Source organism: Schistocerca serialis, chromosome 9 (assembly GCF_023864345.2).
Source record: "Schistocerca serialis cubense isolate TAMUIC-IGC-003099 chromosome 9, iqSchSeri2.2, whole genome shotgun sequence".
NCBI lineage: Eukaryota > Metazoa > Arthropoda > Insecta > Orthoptera > Acrididae > Schistocerca > Schistocerca serialis.
The window spans coordinates 51,491,509-51,519,458 of NC_064646.1; the positions used below are offsets into that span (position 1 = coordinate 51,491,509).

The following is a 27,950-nucleotide window of genomic DNA, read 5'->3' on the forward strand; positions in this document are numbered from 1 at the left end:
TGCTTATGATTGCTTAGGAAGGAAGTGGATCAACTGTTGGATGTACCTTGTGCACTTTTCAAGCTTTGACAGCAGAATCTTATGATCCACCATGTCAAAAGCTTTTGACTGATCAATAAATACTCCTGTTGATTTTGATTTAGTGAAGCTATGAAAAATATAAATTTAGATGGAAAAACAGGTATTTGATGTAATTTTTTTCAAAATCCAGTGTGTTAAACATTGTACTGCCTCACTCAAATTCAATACACATTGCCAATATGTATAATGTGGGCTATGCTATTAAGTGACATATATTGCTTTATCATACACTTTTAATGTAATAGCAAATACTCATTTTGCTTACAAATTTAATATTGGTGTAGTTTTCAGAAGTGTAAGTTCAGTCACCTTTAAAATTTGACAAAACACATCTTAAAACTGATTCTTCTTTATGTCACTTTGAAAACGGTAAGTTCTCAGAAACAGAAAATACTTCCTTGTTTTTCAGTAGCTTTCAAAGTACTTATAAAGACTTTATTATATAAAATCTTGTCACACAGGTGGAGGCAGACACGCATGAGACTAACACCGACATTCACCTTACGAAACATGAGGAACTTGTTTCATGTTGTGGATTACATCAGCAGACAACTGACATTGTATGTGGAAACTGCTGCAGCTAAGCACACAGGTATGGGATTATTGTTTTGGCAAATTAGATTCTATTCACTTTTTGGGCACATTTTATCCTCTTCTTTAATTTCTGGACAGCTCTGTTTCAATTATCATTCTTTCCTCTGCCAACTTTTTCTTTCACATATATTGAATACTTTCTAAATAATGAAATACCATCAATTTTGATTTTATAACTGCCTGAACGAGTTTATATGCCAACTAGTTCAACAGATGATGAAGAGATTGAAGAAATGTCTGATGTGATAAAAGAAATTATTCAGATAGTTAAGGGAGACGAAAATTTAGTAGTCATGGGGGACTGGAGGGTTACTATAGGAAAAGGAAGAGAAGGAAATGTAGTAGGTGAATGTGGAATGGGGGTGAGGAACGAAAGGGGAAGCCACCTTGCAGAATTTTGCACAGAGCATAACTTTATCATAGCTGACACTTGTTTTAAGAATCGTGAAAGAAGGTTGTATATATAGAAGAGGCCTGGAGACACTGGAAGGTTTCAGATAGATTATATAATGGTAAGACAATTTTTGTTTCACACAATATTTCATCCTCTTCAAGTACTATGATTTGTGCAATTCTGTGTACTTGCTGCCTGGTTGGAGTTCCCGATGCTTGACTTGCAGAAGGCATTTGTTACAGTTCCACACTGCGGCCTAATGAACAAAATATGAGTGTAAGAAAATCAGAAGAGATGTGTCACTGGACAAAAAGTTTCTAGCAAGCAGAACACAGCATGTCATTCTGAGTGGAAAGAAGTCCTGAGCAGTAAACTTAACGTCAGGTGTGCCACAAGGGAGTATATAGAACCATTACTTTTCACAATAAGTATAAATGACCTTGTGAATAATGTCAGAATTTCCATGAGGCTTTGCATGGATGATGCGATTGAATACAGAGAAGTTGCAATTTCGGAAAATTGTAGCAAAATGCTGCTGCCGTTCAATCCCGACAGGGCAACAACCTGGTTCAAAATTGTGGACGAAGTGTTTGACCATTTCAAACTCGACGAATCAACCAGGTTTCTGTGCCTCATCACCCACCTGCACGACCAGGAGGACTTGATTGCTGATCTGGTCGATGCCCCAGACTCAGCTAAGCGGTACACTCTTGCCAAAAAGACAGTTCTACATCGGCTTGCGGGCTCAACTGAGACAGCAATATGGCAAGTGCTCCACATCAAGCAACTAGGCAACGACAACCCTTCACAACTTTGGAGACGGCTATGGGCCCTGGTCAGCGACGATCTACTCTCTGACACAGCTCTCCTCACCATACGGTCAGGTAAACTACCTCCCCACATCTGCTTTGCTCTGGCTCAGAGGTCTCCCAAACCTGTCGAGCAACAAATGACAATTGCTGACAAGCTACATGAGGCATCACTGCTCTATTTCGCCAGCCACTGCCTACCTGGCAAGTCTCAGGTTCAGGCTCCTCGTCCCGCAGCCGGACGCGGCCGGGGCCACACTGTACTGACCGTTCCGCTCGCTCAGGGGAAGCAGTAAACAAGCAACTGGGACGTCACCGGCTCCACCCTCGGTCACGCCCCCTCCTGCAACTGAACCGGCTGCGGCCTCCAAACCTCGGCCACCGCCTCTGGCAATGAACTTTCCACAGGAAATGCAGCCACACTACCCGTACTGTTACTTCCACACACGGTTTGGTGAGGCAGCACAGAACTGCAGACCACCCTGCTGCTTACCAAACGCAAATCGCAGGTAGGTCCAGGTGCCGCCTCCTGTGCAAAACATGACAGGCAGCTCCCAGTGCTCTATTCTGTCTGGGGACAATCGGATAATTACGGATGACTTTATATTAAAGACATTTCGTCGGGATACTTTTTCCTAGTTTACACAGGAGCCGATGTTTCGCTGCTGCCTACATCCTTAGTGTCGTCGAGCATCGGCCCTCATCATACTTCACTGCAAGTTGTGAATTCTAGTAAACTACAATGCTCGGGTTAAACCTCCCATGTCGTCTCGCTCTCCGCAAACTGCAAACTCGAGTGGACTTTTTCAGTGTGCAATATTGAGGAACCTATACTAGGCATTGACTTCTTGCGACACCACAAACTTTCACCAGACCTAGTGCGAAACACCGTGTTTCATTACCCGTCCAAAACTCACTTCCCCTGTGCTCCATCGAGCAAACCACCCCCTGACACATCGGTCCGGGCTCATCTCACCGTACATGCTCATCTCTGTCGACGACATTACAAGACACCACGCACAAGTGCCTTGTCAAACTTGAACACGTCGCTCGCCTATGCAAGGAAAACTTTGAGCTCTCCCTCCAGCTCCACGAAACTCAGCTCCAGCTATCCGACACAGCAAAGGAATTACAGACACTGCAACAAGGACAAAGCAAGGTCAGTAAGTGTGTCGAATCTGCTTGTAGTCCCAGCATTTGAGCCTCCGTATGCTTACCTCCCGCTACCCCTCGCAACTGTGCTATCAAGTCTACCATAACATGTACTGACATTTCCACAGGACCATGCCCCCCCTAACACGGTAGTCTTTGACACTCGGCCATACACAAGTGCGCATGCGCAATCAGCGTAACGTGTTCCCGAACTGATGGCTCCTACCCCGCCCCTCGCGGCCGCACCTCAAGCTATACAGCTTCGGCTCCTGTGCGCCGCCATGCTACCGCCACTGACAACACAAACAGTGCACTTGTGCCAAGCGTCTCACCCGCAACTGTGCTGCCACAGGCCCCACCCTTGGACAATGGACTCACTAACGCTTCACGAGCTCTATTGAGCTCACCCAACCACGGTGCCACTGCTTCGGGCCGGCGGCCATCTTATCATGTTGACTCCTGGGACACTTTGCCGCCTCAGCTCCAGCCGGATGCGCCGAGTGGCTCCGAACACCACGACCTCGCCTCGCCTGCCCCGCCCACCTCACATTGTAAACAAACCGACTCCCGTGTCGCCAACAACATTTCCGTCCTCACCAACAGCACGTTTCACAAGCTTCACCTAATGCCAGGGCCCCCCGATCTCCAGTAAACCACGTTGACTTTGTCCCGAGCGCCTCTCCGACCTTAAAAAGCAGATATTTCTGAACTACTAAGCTCCAGCGTCATTGAACCCTCTGCCAGTAGCTGGTCTATGCCCATTCATATGACACCCTAGAAAGACGGGTCCTGGCGCATGTGCGGAGATTACCATCGACTAAATGCACGAACAATTATGGACACCTACCACATTCCCAACATTGCCGACTTTACCAGTTCCCTCGCAGGTGTAACCACATTCTCTGTCATTGATTGCAAATGGGCCTACCACCAGATCCCCATGGCTCCTGAAGACATGGAGAAGACAGAAATCACCACCCCAATGGGGTTATTTCAGTTTTGACACAAGTCATTTGGGCTAAAAAAGCAACCCAGACCTGGCAACGCTTCATCAACGAAGTACTGTTCGGCCTAAAATTCTGCTTTGCATATCTTGATGACATTCTTGTGTTCAGCTCCTCTGTCGAGGACAACATCCGACATGTGCAAACTGTTATGGACACTCTCGCGGCAGCTGGCATCGTGACCAACCAGGACAAATCACAGCTACATCAACCCACTGTCACTTTTCTTGGTTTTCGGGTCTCTGCCGATGGCATTTGATTTCCCCCTGACAAAGTACAAACAATACTAAACCTACCCAGACCTTCGTCATTGAAAGAGCTCTGGCGCTTTCTGGGGTCAGTTAATTATTATCGCCGTCATATACTTCGGGCTGCAGAGATTCAGGCTCCACTGACGGACTCCTTGGCAGGCACCAACACTTCTGGATCTCGGCCCGTTCCATGGACCCCTGCTATGACTGACTCCTCCACTGCCCTCAAAAATCTTCTTGCCAAGGCCTGCACCATCGTGCAACCTCATCCCCATAGGTACTGTCCTTAGTCAGACAGTCAACGGCCAAACTTCGCCTCTGCAGTTCTTCTCACCAATGCACAACGGAAATATTCCGCGTTTGACAGGGAGTTGCTCATGGTCTACGAAGCGATCAAGCATTTTAAGACCGACATTAAGGGACGCCCTTTGTATGTATTAACGGACCACAAACCCCTGGCTGCGGCCATTTCAAACCCACCAGCTGGCCCGCCTCCTCGCCGTTTCAGATACATGGACTTCATATCTCAGTTCACCACCGATGTCAAGCACATAAAGGGTGCTGACAATATAGTTGCTGGTTTCCTTTCACGAGTCGACGCCATTCATTCGCTGTTAGACCTCTCTGAACTGCATAACCTCCAACCCGCTGACGAGGACAAACAAAACCTGATTTCAGACTCTACCTCTTCACTACACTTTGTCCACACCACCTTCCCTGGCATTTCTGGTGAGATCTGGTGTGACGACAGTACGGGCATGTTGCCCCCTCATCCCAATCACGCTCCATTGAGCTATCTTCAATGCACTGCATAATTTGGCCCACCCCGGTGTTTGTGCATCCGCCCACCTTGTAGTGGAGCGCTTTGTGTGGAGAAATCACAGCAAGGACTGCCACCAATGGGCACGCTCCTGCGTCGCGAGCCAACGCTGCAAAGTACATGAGCACACTTCACCCCCCTCGGCGCCTTTTCGATCCCTCCTGGGCGTTTCCAGCATATTCAAATTGACATTTTCGGCCCTCTCCCCCCCCCCCCCCCCTTACAGCTTTCGTTATGTTCTCTCGTCTATCGTCCGAACAATTCGCTGGGTCGAGGCTGTCCCCCTCCCCAATATCACAGCAGAAACTGTTGCTTGAGCTTCATCGAGTCGTGGGTATCGTGTTTCGGATGTCCAGCTATCATTATGACTGACCAGGGCAGACAATTTGAGTTGGCCCTGTTCAACGAGATTTGTAACATTCGCAGCATCCAGCGCATCCATACCACAGCATATCACCCACAAAGTAACGGGCTAGTTGAGTGCTGGCATCACACTTTCAAGGCGGATCTTTGAAGCCTTGACTCTCTTTGGACGGAGGTCCTTCCCCTTGTGCTACTCGGCATTCGTGCGATCTATAAGGAAGACCTCAAAGGCAAAATAGCCGAGTTCATATTCGGCCAGAACATTGTTCTCCCTGGCGAACTTGTGAACCCTTCCGCTTCTCTCCCTCAGTCTGACTTACCTTCTTTCGTGGACCGCGTCAGACGCCACTTAATCAACCTCCACATCCCACCACCTGCCAGCCATTCCCGCCCTAAGGTTCACGTCCTGAAATCTCTGAACAATTGTGAGTACGTCATGCTCCAAGATGACACTATCCGTGCTCCCCTCCAGCCTCCATATACCGACTCGTACCAAGTTCTCCGGCACTCAGCCAACACCTATGACATCCAGATAAAAGATTCAGCTGTTACAGTCTCTCTCAACAGACTTAAGCCTGCTCTTGTCGAGCCCGCTTCTACCCCCCTTCAGGCCACGACCACGCCACTCACTGTCGTGGCTCACGACGCTCTGACCACTCCCTCCATATCGGACTTACTAACTCAGTCGAGTGACTTCCAGCTCCAGTCGTCAAGCTCTTCTCTGACCTCACCTTCTGCTCCGGTCTCATGCACTCCATCGAGTGATCACATGCTCCCCACGTCGAGCTTACCTACGATCACGCCCTCGCTGTCAGGCCCTTCTCCGGCCCCTTCGACCTCTCCCCCGTCGCCTGCCTCGCCCTGTCGAGGTTTCTCATGCCCCCCATCTTGAATGTGCCCTCGCTCAAGGTGTTTTTGCCTGTCCCCCAGGACATAATACACGACATCTCTATAATACTATGCAATGACACACTGTTTGTCGTATGTTTCGCTTCATCCGGTGCTCATGACACAACCTCTGCCATTCCCTGCCACCTGGTTAAATGTGTTCCCCTCTCGCCCGACGTTGACCTGGACATGCTTTGTGCAAAACCGCTGGCCTACCTGTCACCGCACGACCAGCATGCCCAGTACGACGCCCGGAGCACTTCAAAGACTTCCAGGTTCGGTTTCCGGACCTTCCTTCACGTCATCTACCAACACAGCTCCCCGATGACGCTGTCAAGCTGACCGTGGTTCGGCTCCCCGTGGACTACCCCTGCTGCCGACACCATTGTCCCCCCGGCCTCTCAGGAGTACTCTGTACTGGGAGGGGGGGTATGTGGCGCCGATGAGATCGACACCAGTATCAATCTGACCATCATCTTTGAACTGAGCAAAACATTAACTTTATTTACTTCCGCCATCCAGTTCTCTGTAAGCCTTACTTGTGTGAAGAGGTAAATAAATGAACTACTGATTATAAGGTGGTGTTTGGTGTATCTCACCTGAGCATCCACCTCACTTCTATAAAATATCTAAGAGCCTGACAGAGTGATTTGAAGCAGGAAGACCAATAAAAACTAATAGCAGAAAAGGTAGACACCGGACATGATTCTTTGGAAGAATCCTCAGGAAATGTAGACCATCAACAAAGAAAGTAGCTTATAAAACAATTGTTCAACCAATACTAGAATATTGCTCATCATTCTGGGACACATACCAAAGAGGATTCATAAAGGAATTAGAGAAGATCCTAAGAAGAGCAGCTTATTTCGTTACAGGTTCATTTAATAAGCATGAAAGCCTCATGGAGATGCTCAACGAACCACAGAGGGAGATGCCACTAGAGAGGCATTCTACATCACAGTGTGGTCTACTGGTAAAGTTCCAAGAGTGTATGTTCCTAGAAGAGTCAACCAATATATTATTCCTCCTACATATATCTCATGAAAAGACCATGAAGTTAAAATTAGAGAGATTTGAGCTCAGCAATCATTCTTCCGGTAAACAATGTGACTGGGGAAGTGGTACTGGTACACAAAGTAACCTCCATCATACACCAAAAGATGGCATATGCAGCACCTGAAGAAGAGGACAGGGTTGGTCATCAAAGTAGTGTGCAAAAATAAAAACAACAAGTCAGCTGGATACCTAGATGTACACCATTAATCATGTGTATCCACTTTGGAGTGTTTCATATTTTAAATAAATTGTCTCTTTACAATTCATAATGCTTTATACAACTGACAGTGCAATATTTCTAAATCACAGTACAGTAAGGAAATTTTGTCATTTTTTAAGAGGAAATGAACTACTGAACTGGAAGATTCTTGAGCACTGGTAAAGTTATTAATTGTGTTGCATGCAGGCTACAGGACTTGTTTCCATTGTTACAGAAGCAGTTATTGAGTTAAGGGAAATGTCAGCTTGCTTCATGACTGACATTGTGGGAATGGCATTTCTTGGAATAGAGAGTGAATCACTGAGAGACAACACAGCGCCGTTACGAGTAAATCTGAAACAACAGATGCATTTCAGCAACTGGCGCTATATCAAGCTGATGCTTGCATTTCTGGCACCAAAACTTAGGGATTTTTTGCGGCTCAGCATTTCAGTGCCTGAAGTAGACAACTTCATTCGTGATGTAGTATGTAAGGTAAGTTTTCCTCTGCATAATAGATTATAGTGGCTGTATTGCATATTTACTGATAATCAGTGAAATCTTACAACAAACTTAAAAGCTATTGAACATTTCATACACAAAGAAATAACCACTCAGAAAATTTTTCATGAAGATAACAGAAAATTTGGTAACATAGTACGGTAATACACACATGAGAGACAAAATATACTTGACGAAAATACTGTTTCTCAGAATATGCATAGATTGCCATGTGCAGACTCCTCGCAACTAAGAGCAATTGAGTTGTGCTGCCCATCAGTGGCTGAAAATATTGTAATTCTTTACAGGTGTAGTGTACCATAACAAAAATTATTAATATTTATGTTATTTTCTTTTCATGCATGAATCCAACATGGGAGAGATTGCCGTATGCATGACTGTGTCATCACAAATGTTGTGAGAAGCAACTAGTACATGCCAATGCATATACTTGCTAATGATATTCGTGATTAACAAGATTGAATCTAGGATGAACTGTAAAATTCACAGTACAATACTAGAGGTAAAAATAATTCCATGTCAATAAAGCATCCCTATCCAGAGTTCAGAATGGAGTTTTATACTCTGAAGCAAAATTCTCAAAAAGGTAGTTGGTAAACATCTGGCAGGGAACTGAAAATCATGAAAGATTCAGAAATAAAGTGAAGTAATACTTTATCAGCCAGTCTTTCCACAATTTATAAGCGTATTCGTACTAAAAAATGTAAATTCTCCTAAACCCTAATATTTGTATTAAATAGGTCTAGACTTTGCAAATATATAGAAAACTGATAGTGTTCTGAGTAAACTTACATAAAATCTTTGTTTGAAATGTTAGATAAAACTGGGAACTGAGTTGTGTAGGAAGAGGAGGAGTAGTGGATTTATTCAAAGCAGTTGTTTTCTCCTAATATCCATAATAAATAGTCCCACACTCAGGAATGAGCAGAGGGGAGCAGACACTCTATTGCCAGTCATGGCAAGATCCTACTGGAGGTGATTTGCCGTTGCCTTCTTCCGGCCTGTTATGAAATGTCAGGTGTATATCTGTGTCATATGGATGACTGTGGTGATTGCTTGTACAGGGTAGTGTTGGGTTTCTGTTGTTGTGGATGTAGGGAAGGGAGAGGGTGAAAGACAGTGCCGGCACATAGCCTACTGCTCTTCAGAGGCACAGAGGGGCCTGCCAAGCTTAATGTCCCCATCCAACGGATGTATCGCCAGAGCGTCACACGCCCTCACCCTATGAGACACTGCAGAGAGGTCTGGAACTTAATTTAGGACACTGTGTTCAGGAACCTCTCCTCCCTTGGTTGGCCAAACACTGGCAATGATAATTTCATCCACCACCTGGATTCAAACCAGCTTACCTCCAAGCAGAGCACCACTGCACAGATGTGCTTTAATGACCTTGGCTGCAAAGTCAGGTACCTAATATACATATACACATATAAAATAATCTAGAAGCAATTTGTATACTTACCAGTGTGTGTAGATTAGCACTACTCAATGTATTTTTTGTGTACATTAACATAAGTAGCCTGGCGTGACTGCCTCTACTTTCTCTTGCATGACTCGTCTTTCCACAGCCTTTAAATGCTTCAGTGATCGTTGTATCCACAAGAAGTTTTCAGTTTTTCTTCAGGGTATAAAGTATTCGAATTTCACCATTTAAACTATATTACAGACAACAAAATTACAGTTTTATTTTGTTTCATACTGTTCCTTGCCTCATTCCTGACATGTGGAGGTTCCCCTCCTTGATGGGATCTCCAGAACATAATGAATGAATTAATTAACCCTTTAAAATATTTAAATGCTATCAATGTCACACAATAAATAATTAGGAAAATAGCAATTATTACAGATAGATTGAGATATTAGTTATAAAAGTACTTAGTAAATGTGATGGAGACCAATATAGTTCAAATTACATAAGCTTTGAAGGGGAGGCCTCTTCAGAGATCTTTGATTTTTCTCACTCACTTCTCAATACAATTACTCCTTTCTGACTTTGGATGCTGATAATAAAATCAGTTTCAGATATTTGTTCGCAAACAGACTTCATCTCTTTGTTGAAATATTCTGCATTCTAATACAGAAGTCTGCAGTAAGCTGCTGGCAGACATAAAACAAGAAATTGCGGATCTGTGCTGACTCAAAAAGGTGTAATAATGCTAACAGAGAAGGCAATGGAAGATGCAAGCAAATATTGACAAGTGAAAGTTAAGTAAGTCTGTGATGTGCAAATTACAGAAAGATGTACATGATGCCAAGTGGAGCAGTATTCAAGGATCTACCCCAAAGCAGAAAAAGGAAAATATATATAATAAGTATTTCAATGATGATACAGATAAATGAATTATTAGGTAACAATTTCTGTGCTATTGTGAATAACACAAAGAAAACAATCTCTGCAAAAACTCGACAGCATTTGTCACGAAAAATGGACTACAAGACAAGCATAGAAGCCCTGAGGAACAACTGTTCCAGCTATGGGATTTGATTTCAAAAGTCCCTGAGTAAGCATATCATCACTTATTTTTCATACCCACTTGACTGTGAACAAATGTCAGCAGCTCATGGACTTTTGTTGAGCACTGCTGACTCTCAGTCGCAGTGCCCAGGTGCCCAGGTTTGATTCTTGGTCTGGTCAGGGATTTTCTCCACATGGGACTAGGTGTTTGTGTTGTCCTCATCATCATTTCTTTATCACCAATGCGCAAGTTGCCAAAGTGATGTGGAATAAAATGACTTGCCCCAGACGGCAAGGGGTCCCAGCCAAATATGCCCTATGCACATTTTGTTTTGTGAATAAATGCTGAAAACTGACAGTGTCTAATGAGTTTTGTCAAACAACAGAGCCAGACAATGTACCACTGGTGTGAATGCATAATTTTGTTTAATGGTCATTTCTTCTATAAGACTATAATAGGAAAACTTTGAACTTTCATGTACAAATGGATAAAAATAAAATGAAAAATGCATAAAGACAAGAGAAGACAAACTTTTGGCATTAATTAAGGAACACCAAACTTCTTACCATTACCCTCCTGAAAAATTTTGCAAGAAAATGGTTCCTTATCTACTGCTGCCATACCATCTAGACTTAAATCCTATACAGCTGATGCGGGATCTTGCAAAGAATAAGATCCATAACTGTAATACATCAAGCATCTTATTCTATAACCCAAATAAATAAAAACTGATGCCTTTGTTACTAATAAGTGATTGTCACGTCACCATGCCTGGTGCAAGCCTTTCTATGTAACGCTACTTTGATCACATCAAAAAAGTGTGTGAGACTATTGAAGGACAGATACTCTGTCAGACAAAGAAACTGGAAGTATAATGAAATCAGGTGGCGTAAATTCAGATAAAGAGTCAGCATTATAATCCATGTCTAAAACAGCAAATGATTAATCTTGGTGTTGCTGTGGAAAATAATGACAACATTGGGAAATCTAGTTTTACGAAAACTGCCAGCAAAGCAGCTAAGGTGAGAAATACTGTAAGTTCTGTTTCTCACTCTAATATCCTGACCTGATGAGCTTGAAAGCCTGCTAGAACACACAGACCGAGACAACAGCCGCTAGGTGGTGGTCCTAAAATTTGCTGCCTCAGTGCTATTCATGAGCCACATCCCCTGCAGCAGCCTTTATGCTCTCACAGCTGCACTATAAAGATAACAGCACATGGGATCTCAGTTGTGTCTGGTCTGTGCTCTTGTATTGACCAATGCACTCATCATCGTTTCGTTCCTGATATTGCTGCATCAAGGCTCTCAGTTCGGTTCACTCTCATTTTGTTGTGTTGCATTTCTTGTCCATCCGTGGTTTTTGGTGACTCATCACTGCCGCACTCAGCTGGTTGGCCTTGCCTCCTGGTTGTGTCTGATTCCAGATACTACAGTCACTTCATTGAGTTGCAAGTAAAGATGTGTAGCGTGTAACAGCACTCCAGTTGTAAGAGTACTGGAGTGTAAGTGTACACTATTCCTATGTCCCCTCCTTGCTTGCTGGGTGTAAACAAAATGGTGCTGCCCCCAGGGCCGGATTGTCAGTCAGGTTTGGCGAGTAATACCTTGTTATATTACCACACCAATCTAGCTCTCTCATTACTTTCTTTATTTATCTTTTACTCTTAATCAAGATCCTCCATGGTTCTGCTAAAGCTTCTGTATAATGCTCCCTGCAAAGGTGCTAACCATCTCATCAGCATGTCATTATATTTTCTGTACTACAGCAGTCCTTTCTAATTCCCATCTCTATTGTTTTTCACTCATCAAATCTTACCAGGCATTACTTCCTGTCTCCACCACCCAACCCAGCTAAACTCGATACTGGCTCTGGCCGAATAGTCAGTCTGAAAGACAACAGTGGATGCTTGGCATTTATTAACTCTGATGCAAAGACAGAATTGAGCAAAAATTTTGCAATTTCTCTCTCTCTTTTCTTTCTTTCTTTTAACTTTAGGGACCTTGCCATAATGACCACCTGCTTAATAACACATTCATCTGCCTCCAGAACAAAATGCATTAGCAATTGTGTATGGGATGGATTCAAAAAAACCTTGTAGGCTTCCAGAGGTATGTGGCACCAAATGTCTAAGCACAGGTCACACAATTCCTGTAAATTACACGCCTGTGGTTTGTGGGTGTGGAGCTGGACATTGGAGCATCCCAGATGTTTTCCACTGGGTTCGGATCAGGTGAATTTGGTTAGCAAGATATCATTGTGAATTGACTCATAGAGATGGTTAGAGAATGATGTTGGTATCATGCTCCCAAACCACTGTAGCATGATTTTGGCCTTGTGACAAGGACAATTATCCTGATAGAAAACGCCATCACCATCAGGGAAGACCTCAACCATGAATCTACATCTACATCTGTACTCTGCAAACCACTGTAAAGTGTATATAAGAGGGTATGTCCCACTGTACCAGTTATTAGGGTTTTTCCAATTCCATTCACATACAGTGTGTGGGATGAATGATTGTTTAAATGCCTCCATGTGTAATGTAATTAATCTAACCTTGTCCTAATGATCCCTATAGGAGCAATACATGGGGGTTGTAATATATTCCTAGAAACATCATTTAAAGCCCGTTCTTGAAACTTTGTAAGTAGGCTTTCTTTTGACAGTTTATCTCTTTGTCTTCAAGAGTCTGCCAGTCAGCTTCTTCAGCATCTTTGTAACACTCTCCCAATGATGAAACCTGTAACTATTTGTGCTGCCTTTCTCTGTATACATTCAGTATCTACAGTTAGTTCTATTTGGTATGGGTCCACACACTTGAACTATATTCTAATCTACCACTTGCTTTACCCACAATGGAACCTACGTAATCATTCCATTTCATGCCCCACAAAGTGTTACACCCAGGTATTTGTTATGAGATGACTGATTCCAATTGTGCCTCACTGATAGTATAGCCATAAGCTACTGGTTTTTTACTTTGTTTTACATTTCTGAACATTTAAAACAAGTTGCCAGTCTTTGTACCACTTTGAAATCTTATCTAGATCTGACTTCATATTTGTGCGGCTTCTTTCAGGCAATATTTTGTTATAGATACTTGCATCATCTGCTGAAAGTCTGAGGTTACTATTAATATTGTCCACAAGGTCATTAGTATACTAACATGAATTGCAAAGAATCCTAGCACACTTCCCTGGGGAACATCCGAAGCTACTTCTACATCTGATGATGTCTCTCCCTCCAAGATAACTTCCTACATCCTCCCTACCAAGAAATCTGCAGTCTAGTCACATGAATTCTGCCAACTCCCTTCAGTGATGGTATGTGCCACTTAAAGCTTCAGGATGCCTCTGCAAGGAGAAATCAACGAGTCAGCCTGCAGTAGTGAAGAAACGGTTGACCGCATGTGGGCAAGTTTTGCACATAGCCCAAGTTGATGAACTGAGCAAGCAGCCATAACCAACCATTTTTAAGATCTTAAGGAAATGACTGAAGCATAAGCCTTACCACTTGCAATTGCTACAAGCTCTGCTGCCTGATGACAAAGTTGGGCACTTTGAATTTTCAGCACGGTTGCAGTAACTTATGAAAGAGGATGGATTTTGTGAGAAACTCATCTTAAATCATGAAACAACATTTTTTGTGAATGGACAGTGAACAGACATAATGTGTGAATTTGGAGACAAAGAATCCCTTTGCTATCGTGCAGCCCATTTATGATTCACCACAAGTTAATGTGTTCTTTGCAGCCTCACAGTTCAATGTTTCAGTCCATTTTTCTTCTGCAAAAAGACTCTTAGAGGACATGTGTATCTGGACATGCTGGAAAACTGGTTCATTTTGCAACTAGAGAGCAACAGTGTGGACTTCATCTACCTACAGTATGGTGCTCCACCCACTTCCACCATAACGTTCGTGAATTTCTAAACAGGAAATTTAGCAACAGATGGATCAGTCATGTGGCACTGATGATCAGCAATTCATGTCATGGCTTCCACATTCTCCCAACCCAGCCTTGTGCAATCTTTCTTTTGTGTAGGGCTATGTGAAAGATTCAGTAATTACACCTCATCTACCAACAACCTTACCAGAACTGCAGGCTTGCATCAAAAATGCTTTTGAACAGACTGATCAGGACATGCTGCACCAATCGTGTGAAGAACTTGATTATCAATGGGATATTTGTAGAACCAGTAGGGGCACACATGGAGCACTTGTGATATGTCAAAATAAAACTTTTTGAGTTGTACTATGCGTGTGCAAAGCTCTGTGACAATATATTAAATAACATAACTTCAGCAAATGTGCGAAATCACTTTAATCATTTATAACTATGCTGTATTTCCATCATGACTGGAGTTCCGAACCATGTGTTCTAGGTAGTTTTCAGAGAAGGTATTTAGTAATGTATTACAGGATGTTTTGTCATGTCCCACCACTAACAAACATGTATTTTTCCCATTGATTGGTGGGTGATTAAAGTCTCCATCGATGATTACAATATGACTTGGGATTTACATACTGGTGAGCATAAGATTTCTCTAAAGTTTTCATTTAACATGAGGAGATGAGTCGGGTGGTTGATAGAGGAATTCAATTACAATTTTATGCTCACCCCTATACTGAGTCTTGCTCAGTCAACCTTGAATACAGCTTCAATTTCCATCTCAGTGGATCTGAGTGTCTTGCCTACTGTGAGAGATACATCATCTTCATTTCACACTAGCCTTTCCTTTCAATATTTGCTTAAATATCCCCCCAAAATTTCACTGCTATCAACTCCAGGTTTTAATCAGCTGTCTGTACCTAATTTTATGTGAGCATCACTGCTTTTCAAGAGCACTTCAAACTGGCACTTTGCTGTGAATGCTTTGGCAGTTAACTACTAGGTTTTAATGCCCTCACATGTGGGGGAATCCCTTACATTAATACTTCTGGATTTCCTATCACTGTAGTTATCTAGACTGGATGAAGAGTTGCCTAATTTTTAAAAAACCTTGTATGAAACCCACACAGAGTAGCAGCCTCTGATGTGCAGTGCACACTTACCCATTACAGGGACTTGCCAGTTCTCAGCTCTATGGCACAAGTCCAGGAAGTCACAACCTAGCTTATTACAGAACCTTCGAAGTCTCTGGTTCAATCCTGTGTCTCAACTCTGAACCAGGGTGGCCATGATCAATTCTGGGGACAATTATGCAATTTGTGGGCTTTATTGAAACTCGTATGTGTAAGAGTACTCTTCCGAATCTTCATTGCCAGTCAGTGGAATGACCTAAGCATGACCTTCAGACCCAGATGACAGGCATCATTTATTCCAAAATGCACATCACTTTGCAGTTTGTTGCACACCATCCCTCAAAGGCTTCTGGAATAGCCTCTTCAAAATGTTGAATGATGGACCCAGACATAAACACCAAGTTCACTGGTGTTCCTTTCTGCCTCTTGCTGCCGTTTCCCTAAGGGGTACCATTATTTGCCATACATTTGAACTACTGAAGGTTAATAGGCCCTTTCCTTTTCCATTTGCCTCCTCTTGACACAGGATAAAGGTGTTGTTCACATAGTCCACAGTTGTCATGACACCTCTGATTACTACTGCAGGTCCCATGATGAATGTCCTCCATAGCATAAAACTGTCCCACCAGATTGTGTCTGTGGTGCGATGCATGTTTCGCAGCTGTTTCCATCAATCTGCCCCTCGGGACACTACCATTGACCTGGTGTAACAAGAAATGTATCCATTCGACCCAGGCACAAGTTTCCATTGATCAAAGGTCCAGTCTCAATGACACCGTGGTTATTGTAATTGTAATTAACATTGTCATTAGGTCGATATGGGAACACACAGGAGTTGTCTGCTTGGGAGCCCTGTGTTCAACAACATATTGTGTTGTCAGACCTGGCACATATCGCTACCTATATTGCAATACAAAAGAGGCAATGCTCCTACCAATGCATACTGGATGAGCAAGTACATTCAATACAATGTCGCCTACTTCTTGTTTCACTGTCCTTCATCTGTTCCATAGATGCTCACAACAGTAGCAAACCGTAGCATGTGAACAGTCGACTAGGTTTACATTTTCTGAGATGCTCATTCTCAGGTGCCAGGCTATAACAATTTGTCCTTTGTCAAAGCCAATTATGTCAGTGGATTTCCCCATTTTCAGCCTGTATTGTCATTAGAATGATTCCCCATTCATCTCTGCTCCACTTATTTACTTTCCTTATCATGCCCACAAAACCATCAGATAGAATTCAGTCTCATCATGGGCAGTTGTCATAGTGTTGTGTCTCATCAGTGTATGTCAATATGTATAACTAATATAAGTTCAGGTGTAGACGCACACAATGATAGTGGAGAATGATTGTTATTAAATGAAAATGGACCTACATTTACAGGTTTTAGAATACAGAAAAAGACATAAAGTGAAGCATGGAGACCTCCTGGATATACTCATGAGAGTACAAAAGAGAAACTATATGACTGATGAAATGCTATCAGTCAACAAAAATACAAATGAAAGCATTTCCAGTAGAGATCCACATTTTTGTGAGTATTATTCCATTAGTTCCCCATGAATTTCATTTTGCAGGATAAGTGCCAGTATCATTACAGTAAATTGCTGATCATGCTTATATGCTTGAAATAAACAGCTTAATCATTTATCTTATAAGAATTAATTAACAAATACTGATGTACCCTGCCCAGAAGTAAATATTGTTAGTTGCTTACTCCATGAAATTTCATTTTTAAAATTTGTTATGTTATGATAAAGAAATTAAAATAGATGCCACACATATATAAGCTGACAAACTCAGTTCATCCTGCTTTGCAATTAGAAGTAAATTCATGTACCCTCTTTTGCCTTGATGACAGCGGTGATGCACCATTGAATTATCTCCATGATGCTGTGAAAGTGTTGGGAACCCATCTTGATCTCTGGCTGCTCAACCTCTGCCTAAAACTAATGGAGGTGATCAGAACTGGAGCTAAGATATGATGTAGCTAAGATATGATGGAGATAAGATATGATGGAGCTAAGATATGATGGAGCTAAGATATGATGGAGCTAAGATAAGATGTATGGTACTTGCTAGAAAGAATTGTGGTTTAAAAGTAATGTGGGGGACAACACAAGGATCCTCTTATCTGTGGAGTGTTCTTCAAATCCTTATGATACAAACAGAGCAGTTGGGTGGTGCATTATTATTCTGACAGTACAGGTCTCCTTTATTGCTTGCTGGTGAGAGACATTTGTAGAGATATCTGGGCCTCATGTCATCCAGTGTAAACATCCTCCACGTGAGAATGCTTCTAAGATCTGTCTGATTGGTATTCTGTTAGCAAGGAGGTCGCTCTTCCTCACGTGTTCCTGTACTAGCAGAAATGTCTCTGCACAGTGACCTAAAGTTGGGTGGTACGGCTGCCCATCAGCTGTTATAGTCTTGCACTGGACTTGTACATGACATTTCATAAAGCAGCCCATCTATCCAATCCGTGGCAGTTGAGCCGCACTGAGTGGCCGTGTGGTTTGAAGCGCCACGTCACGGACTGTGCGGCTCCTCCCCACCCCACCAGAGGTTCGAGTCCCCCCTCGGGTGTGTGTGTGTGTGTGTGTGTGTGTGGATGACCTCAGCAGTTTGGTCCCTTAGGAATTCACACACATTTGACAGTTGAGAGCAACCCCTGTCAACAACACATTGTTGCCCATTGTAGCTATGATGCTGCTGGTTTTTCCTGAATAGCATGTTAAAAGTATCTGCATGTGGACAAAGATGAAATGTAACGTGCATCAGGTACACACAATCTGGACATCATCAGTTGCGTTGATATTTACCTACACCTAAATTCACACTCCGCAAACCACTACGAAGTTCTCATTGAAGGACATATTAGGATTCCTTTGCATTCTATTAATGCGTGGAGCATGGTAAGATTAAGTGCTTAAGTGCCTGTGTGTGTATGCCAGTGTCTGTACAAGAAATACTTAGTGAACCATAGTGTAGTGAAGACATCAGCTGCCAGAGTGCACTTATTTAAATCAATAGGGAACGTTGAAAATTTATGCTGGACCGGGATTCAAACCTGTGTCTCCTGCTTACTGCGTAGATGCGCTGACCGTACACCATCTGCACACAGTGATCATCGCAAGTACACGGATTACTCTAAGACCCTCCTGTGAGACCCAAATTCTCAACTTATCCTCACATTACTGATGTAGTGCCCCTTGCCTATTATCCCAATTACTCGTGACATTTCACTGGTTCTCATAAGAGTTCAAGTTTAACTTGCATCTGCACTGAAATGATCACTGACCGTCCTCATCTTAATTATATATGTGATATCTGTTCTTTTGGACATGTCCGAAAGAACTACACATATATTGTAGTACATTGCTAGATTTGTCACTTAATACTGGTTTTTGAAACTTTGTAAGTACATGTTTGTGAGGCAGTTGGAATCTGTCTTCAAGTGACTGCCAGTTCTGATTTTTCAGCATTTCTGTGACACCCTTATACAATTCAAACAAACCTGTTATTTTTTGTGCTACCCATTGTTGTTCCATATCCCCAGTTACTCCTGTTTTGCATGGGTCCCACTCTTCAGAAACATTCTATGATGAGTCACTGACTGTTTTGTAATAATCTCTTTCTCATATCCATATATTCATAGTATCCTACCAATGAACTGAAGTCTACTACCTACTTTAACTATACTTCAGCCTATCTAAACATTTCATTTCATGCCCATATAAACTGTTACACCCAGATATTTGTATAAAGTCATTGATTCCAATTTTGACCTGCTGATACTGCAGGCTTAGGACACTATATTTTTGTGAAGCACACGGTTTTATATTCCTGAACAATTTGCCAGTCTTCGCACTACTTTGAAATCTTATCAAGATATGACCGAATATTTATGCAGCTTTTTTCAGCCAGTAATTCTCTGCAGATAACAGTATTATAATGAGTCTGAGATTACTATTAATATTATCTACCAGGTTATTAATATACAACATGAGCAGCGAAGGTCTCAGATTATATGAGGTCTGACACCATCCCAGCTGTGCGACACACACCAAACAATTCCATTCAGTATGGCAACAGGAGTAGCCTTTCTCCATTACAGCAGCTAGCTCTCACTCAAGTGCTCTTTAGTGTAATTTTCATTGTGTTGTACTGGAAACTAGCCTGATGTTACACCTGGCTATCCTACAAAATAGGCAGCTAGTGCAATGGCGCTAAGACCTACACTGTACTGTTTGTGTAAACATGAGCTATAAGGATATTACATACAGTTGAAGACTAAATCTTACATACAGCTACCTACAAGAGCTCAGAATTGTTACATTTATTCCTTAAATTGGTTTCTTACATCATGTCAGTCTATAAACTCTTGTAAGTTATCCAGTGCAAAATAATAAAACTCAATTTGGAATTATGTGTGGTATGTTGAACTGTAATGCAAACTATAAAAATAATTACCATACTGATTCTATGTACCTACCTAGTGTACATAGAAGGCTTATTTCTCCAGGTGCGGATATTTTTAGCTGGTGTCTCACAGACAAGAGATTGGCTCAAATGGCTCTAAGCACTATGAGACTTAACATCTGAGGTCATCAGTCCTCTATACCTGGAATTACTTAAACCTAACTTACCTAAGGACATCACACACTTTCATGCCTGCCTGCGACCGTAGCACCAGTGTGTTTCCGGACTGAAGCACCTAGAATCGCTCGGCCACAGCTGCTGGCCACTGATTGGAAATCAAGAACACAAAAACATGTCTTTCTAGCTGCAATTGTTACGTATGTTATAGAAGGCAACAAGAAGCTGAAAAGTATCATTACAAAAGCAGCTTCTTTAAAATTACCAGGTTTTATGCTAATTATGTCAGACAACATCAAAAAATGAAAAGTCCAGCATGGAACAGTGACAATATTATGAAAAGGATAGATTGCTAATCATTGTATAGAAATGTTGAGTCGCAGACATGCACAACAAAAAGAGTGCCATACATTTAAACTTTCAGCTGAAAGGTCTTCTTCTGAAGTAGATAACGCACACACAAATGGTTCAAATGGCTCTGACCACTATGGGACTTAACATCTGAGGTCATCAGTCCCCTAGAACTTAGAACTACTTAAACCTAACTAACCTAAGGACTACACACACATCCATGCCTGAGGCAGGATTCGAACCTGCCATCGTAGCAGTGCTGCGGTTCCAGACTGAAGAGCCTAGAACCGCTGGGCCACTCCGACCAGCAAACGCACACACATTCACAATTCACACACACATGACCACTGTCTCTGGCCACTGAAACCAGACTGTGGACTGCAACAGCAGTCTTTTTGTTGCACCTGTCTGTAACTCAATGTCTCCTCTATATGGTTCTTATGTAGGACACTAATTTGCTTACTTTTTAAGTGCTAATAAAAATGGTAAGTCCCTTTAACATGTGACAAAGATTGTTTTCATTTAATTTTCTTCTAATGTAATAAGCAACTGCTGTTCATTATAGCTGACCTTCTTTGTAAATGTATGTTTAGATTTGTTTCACATTCCTTAGAATGTTGTTATTGGAACATGAGGATGAATGAATGAAAGAATGAATTACAAGAACATGTTTTTCATACTGAGATAACACTGAATATTTTTTCAGGGATGGATAATGAAGATATAGTAGCACAAGTGTTTATTTTTCTTGTGGCAGGATTTGAGACTTCCAGTTCAACAATGATGTTTACATTGTATGAGCTTGCTCAGCATCCAGATGTACAAGATAAACTAAGACACAATATAGTGACCTCACTGTCAAAACATGATGGCAAAATGACGTATGATGCTATCCTGGAAATGACATACCTTCATATGGTCATTGCTGGTAAGTTGGAACTATTAATGAAGTATGTAAGTTAATTAAAAATTAATTGAGGAACCCATGTTGTTCAGGAATACCAGCAACCTTTCAAGTTTAATAACAGTTTGTTTACCATTATAAATGCTCCTCTGTTAAAAAATGTAGTGGGACCAGTTCAGTTCTTTTTGTATAGGAATGATCTAAGCTTAAACATAGATGCTCTGAACCAGTTGGTAACAATATAGAAATCCAATTCTGTGGGTTATGACTACAAAGCAATGTAAAATGGAATAAACATATAGAATATGTAAATGCAAAATTTAATAAGACCTGTTACCTTCTTTTCTCAATAAAGTCCTGCTGTAGTAATTTGTTAGTGGCAATCTACACCCAGTACTAATGGATACTCCTCCACTTTACTTGACAAATTAAGATATAGAACACTCCCCGGAGCACTGCAAGCTATCTTTAAGCATGCAATTCATCAAAAGTCCAATTTGTGCAATGTCAGAGTCCAGCCAGTTACTGACAGAGTCCAAAGAGTAAACACCCATAAACAAAGTCTATAGCAAGAACCAAACCAATAGACCAACTGGGACACATTGGATCAATCCTGCAAAATAATTGAAATTGGCACAGATTGACTCTGGTCTGGCTTGTACAAGGTGTGTTGAAAAAGTAAGGTGACTTTACATTTTTATGAAAAAATATTTATTTACTCATCAGTATTCATGTTGCCCCTTTCAAAGTAATGCCCCACATATACAATACACTTCTGCCAATGCTCCTTCAATCCTTGACTCACTTCTCATAAGCACTTTTTGGTGCAGCCTTGAGTGCTTCCAGCAATGCAGATTTTATTTCCTCAATCACTGAAAATCTTTGTCCTTTAGTTTTGGGAGCAGGAAAAAGTTGCAGGGGGCCAAATCCCTTGAATATGATGGCTGAGGCATGATTGTCCTGCTGTTTTTGGCCAAAAAATCTCTCACAAGCAACAATGAATGATCAGGTGTATTGTGATGCAAAAGCCATGAATTGCTTTTCCACAATTCCGGACTTTTTTGCATATTGCTTCTTGCAAATGGTGCATAACATCAAGGTAATACTCCTTATTGACCAAACAACATTAAGGCAAAAATTCATGATGCATAACACCATGGTAACTGAAAAAACAGTGAACAAAACTTTGACATTTGATCGAACTTGGCTTGCTTTTTTCGGTCTTGGCTCTCCGGGTTGCTTCCATTGAGACGATTGGGCTTTGGTTTCAGCATCATCACTCACATCATTCAAGAGCTCCTGAGTGATGCTCATGCAGTGGTTCTTCTGATCAAAACTGAGAAATTTTGGAACAAACTTCACTGACACACGTCTCATCCCCAAAACATCCAAAAAAATTGCATGACATGAGCAGAGCCATTCTCAGCAACTTCTCTTACAACAATTCAAAGATTTTCCAAAACAATTTTCTTCACATCTTTGACGTTATCATTTGTTGATGTGCTGGGACGTCCAGAGTGAGGTTCATCATTGGCATCTTCTCAGCCATCTTGGAAGAAGCATACTCCCGTATGCCACTGTCACTATTTCAAGTGTTTTAGAGCACTACACTCCATTTTTCATACAAAATTTGATGCAAATTCTTTGCTCCACTTTCTATAATAATCTAAAATCGCCAAGCCCACTAAAACACGTCTAACCTTTCTATCTGCAATTCATTATATATGATGTACACTTGAAACTAAGAACATATTTTTGAGGCATGTGTACCGACATGAAAAAAAAAAAAAAAATCGAAATTTGAATGTACGTTGCCCATTTGAAAAGTCACCTTACTTTTTGAACAACCCTCATAACCCTCATCAGAGGGCACTTGTGGTGACATGTGCTGTCTAGGCTGTGCAAATATCCTGACCTGCTTGATCACATGATTTCTCTTTCTGTGGAACAAACTGATGGGTCAAAAATATTACTGCTGCTATCCCTGAGGCACAGCTGCTACATGTCTCATGGTTTGATGAATTGAGCACAGCGACAAAGACAGTTTTATTTTATCCACCCTGTACACCTGCTGGAGAACCAGTGTGACAGCATGATCATAATATACTGCTAATTAGCATGCAAACAGAAAATATGTACTAATGTAAACAGTACTCACTGTTTCAGGAAACATGCCGTTTTGATCCCTACCAAACTCTAATACTGCCTCAGTTTCTAAATAATCAATTTATGTAATCGTATAATTGGCTTATACAAGTTGGAAACAAATTTTGTGGCAAACTAATGTAAAAACTCTTTTTTTTTTTTTACAGAAACTCTTCGCTTATACCCTCCATTACCATTTATTGATCGTGAAGTGACAAAGGACTATGTTATTCCTGGAACTGGTATTGGCCTTCCAAAAGGCATGGGAGTAGTAGTGTCATTACTTGGCCTGCACAGGGATGCTCTATTCTGGGATAACCCAGAGGAGTTTGTGCCAGAACGATTCAACAGACAGAAACAAAATAAGATACCAAATTATGTGTACATGCCGTTTGGGATTGGACCACGAAACTGTATTGGTAAGTAAATATTCCTCAGATGAACTTGTTACATCATAGAGGCAGAGGAAGATGACAAACTGTCACATATATGAATTTTTTCATGTAAGTAAGAGATGGTAACTGACCTACCCTCTCTGGTGCCTCCCTCCTCCATTTTTGTGCACCCTCATGCTCACTGAAGTGGTCAATCTCATCCTGAGACTTGTGTGACCTATCCTTTCTTATTAAACTTTCCCAACCTATCATCTCTGTTCCCCAAGCAAAGAAATATTAATTCTGAAAACTAAATAGTTTGTTGCTTTTACTTTTATATGTTTCTGTCGACTGTACTACACGTTTCTCCTCCTGAAGGTAAATTTGGCGTTAACGGGATACGGCAGCAGACAACCAATGCAAGTGCCCTTGCTAACAGCACATCACTTGCAGCACCCCTCCTGGGCTTGTGACCATATCAGTTGGAGCCTACATGACTCAAAAACCATGGCCTGGTCAGATGAGTCCCAAATTTCAGTTGGTAAGAGCTGGTGATAGTGTTTGACTGTGGCACAGATCCCAGAAAACAGTAGTCCAAAGTTGTCAGCAAGGCACTCTGCAAGCTGGTGGTGGGTCCATAATTGTGTTGGATGTGCTTACACAGAATAGACAGGGTTTTCTGGTCCAATTGAACCAATAATTGACTGGAAATGGATATCTTTGGCTGCTTGGAGACCATTTGCAGCTATTCGTGGACACCATGTTCCCAAACAACAATGGAATTTTTATGGATTAGAATGCACTATGTCACTGGGCCACAATTGTTCATGACTGACTTGAAGAATATTCTGGGAAGTTCGAGCAAATGATTTGACCACCCAGATCACCTGACAAGAATCCATTGAACATTTATGTGACATAATTGAGAGATCAGTTCATGCATAAAATCCTGCACCAGCAACACCTTCACAATTAGGGACGGTTATAGAGACTATATGGCTCAGTATTTCTGCAGGGGACTTCCAACGACTTGTTGAGTCCGTGCCATGGCAAGCTGCTGCACTACATTGGGCTAAAGGAGGTCTGACACAGTGTTATGAGGTCTCCCATGACTTTTGTTACCTCAGGGTATGACATATACGGCCTACCAACAGATAGCTCTTCCAGATACTCTTGCAGTTTTACTTCCGTGCTACACTTTGTTTTCTTCTGAGAGTTATTCATTCTTTCATTCACTTACATTTTGTGTTCCACAAGTCCCTCCTTTTGGGATGTGGAACAGTCCAAGTTGTCATTAAATAGGTAAAAGCAACCAGACAAGAATGGTACCAGAAATGTGAAAATGGAGAATGATGCACAAGATGAGGGTAAGGAGAAAAGTAGTTTGCTTTGCCCAAAGATGACACTGCTTTCAATGACATTTGGTATTTTTGAGTTGGTGCATGCTACATAAGAACATGAGTCAAGTGCCACCATGACCCGCAGAACAGTTTCATTTATATGGTTTATTAATGCAGTAATGTTGTGTATGTCTGGTCCAAATGGGGAAACCAGGATACTTGGCAATAATAAAAGTCTTCATTTTGGATGGAAATTCACGCAAATTTTATCACACTTCTTAAAGAACCTACTCCTTCATTTCAGGGAGTTAAGAAATGGGTAGCTGAACTCATTGTGGCTGTAGTTACCTTGAAAATGATTTATGTGAAGGACACCTCAAAAATTACAACCACAGATTAAAAAGATGGGAGTAATTAGTCAAACTATCTTCTGCAAGATATTCCTCATGTTCAGCGGTGAGTTACGGAACATTATGCTCTAGTTTTCTGAAAACTTAACCTTCACATCTCCTTGAAATACTCTTAATTAATTTGTAGCTATCTAGGCATGGCCTCAAACCACTAAATGAATCTAGTTGTGGTCTGAAGCCATTAAGTGCAGTCTCCAAGAGATGCATCCTTGGGAAAATTCTTCAGGAATATTTTGTGCACAAACAGTTACTATCATGCTGGATTATAATCTACACACATCAAAAAAAGTTTTGCATCACCTCGGTTCCCAGAACTCCTGAAGATATATGTTGACTGTGGATATTGTATCACAGGCACAGTCCCTTTGACTGTTCAGAGGTGTCACATAACCCACCCAAAGATGTAAACAACCATGCATGAGCAGCAGCCGATCAGTTCCAGTCATTCCACCAGGAAGGAGGGGCATGGCTAGTGTTGTCTGTTGTTCAACCATGCCTAGACGGTCAATACTGCGGTTTGATCATGTCCACATTGTTACTTAGTACCAGAAAGGTCTCTCAACAAGGGAAGTGTCCAGGTGTCTCAGAGTGAACCAAAGTGAAGTTGTTCGGACATGGAGGAGATACAGAGAAACAGGAACTGTCGATGACATGCCTCGCTCAGGCCACTCAACGGCTACTATTGCAGTGGATGACCACTAACTATGGAGTATAGCTTGGAGGAACCCTGACAGCAACACCACCATGCTGAATAATACTTTTCGTGCAGCCACAGGATGTCGTGTTACAACTCAAACTGTGTGCAATAGGCTGCATGATGCACAACTTCACTCCCGAAGTCCATGGCAAGGTTCACCTTTGTAACCAAGACCCCATGCAGTGCTGTACAGATCGGCCCCAACAGCATGTCGAATGGACCACACAGGAGTGGCATCAAGTTTTCTTCAGCGATGAGTGTCGCATATGTCTTCAACCAGACAATCATAGGAGATGCCTTAGACACACTGTCCAGTGAGTGCAGCAAGGTGGAGGTTCCTTGCTGTTTTGGGGAGGCAGTATGTGGGCCGATGTATGCCGCTGGTGGTCATGGAAGGCGCTGTAACGGCTGTACGATACGTGAATGCCATCCTCCAAGCGATAGTACAACCATATCGGCAGCATATTGGTGAGGCATTCGTCTTCATGGAGGACATTTTGCGCCGCCCCCCCCCCCCCTCCCCCGTTCTCATCTTGTGAATGACTTCCTTCAGGATAAAGACATCACTCAACTAGAGTGGCCAGCATGTTCTCCAGACATTAACCGTATCGAACGTGCCCGGGATAGATTGAAAAGGGCTTTTTATGGATAACATGACCCACCAACCACTCTGAGGGATCTATGCCGAATCGCCATTTAGGAGTGAGACAATCTGGACCAACAGTGCCTTGACGAACTTGTGGATAGTATGCCATGACGAATACAGGCGTGCATCAATTCAAGAGGACATGCTACTGGGTATTGGAGGTGCCGGTGTGTATAGCAATCTGGACCACCCCCTCTGAAGGCCTCGCTGTATGGTGGTACAATATGCAACGTGTGCTTTTCATGAGCAATAGAAAGGGCAAAAATGATGTTTATGTTGATCTCTACTACAATTTTCTCTACAGGTTCCAGAACTTACTACAATTTTCTCTACAGGTTCCAGAACTCTTGGAACTGAGGTGATGCAAAAGTTTTTTTGATGTGTGTATATACATAGTGTATCATACTTCATAGCAAAAACTGACACGCATGAAAATTTACAGTAGTAGATGGAAAAACATTCCAGTAAACATAAAGTGGCAATTGAGCTGTTTGTGAGGTAATTGCAAATCTGTAGTCATGAACTGCCACTGACTTCAGTACAAAGCATTGTCCTAGTTAGTACAAATGCATTTGAAATGTAAACTTTTCAATTAAATTCCCTTCTAATTCAGCTCAAATTTTACTCATGACCTACTGTAACAAGAAATACAATACTGCTTCAGAGCATTAAGTTACAATTTACTGTACACTCGTACCTGTAAAAGAGGTTGTTGGAATGTCATCCTTCCATTTTGGTGTAACGTTGCAATCATCTCTTTAGTCAGTTAGGAATTTTTCAAACATTTGCAGATCATTTTATAAATTTTGATAAGACTGTACAATTTGCGACTTCAGCTCTTCTACCACGCCAATGGGAGTACTTTAC

The 27,950-nt window shown here is 42.0% G+C and overlaps 1 protein-coding gene across 1 annotated transcript in view; it reads left to right on the forward strand.

The window, feature by feature from the left end:
• Window positions 1–27,950, forward strand: part of LOC126418545 (cytochrome P450 6j1-like) — a 119,063-nt gene that overhangs the window by 85,466 nt on the left and 5,647 nt on the right. Inside the window, exons 4-8 of the mRNA XM_050085360.1 lie at window positions 543–673; window positions 7,847–8,106; window positions 17,001–17,151; window positions 21,274–21,495; window positions 23,784–24,035. Of these exons, the coding sequence (XP_049941317.1) occupies window positions 543–673; window positions 7,847–8,106; window positions 17,001–17,151; window positions 21,274–21,495; window positions 23,784–24,035 (1,016 nt within the window). The remainder of the gene's footprint in view (window positions 1–542; window positions 674–7,846; window positions 8,107–17,000; window positions 17,152–21,273; window positions 21,496–23,783; window positions 24,036–27,950) is intronic.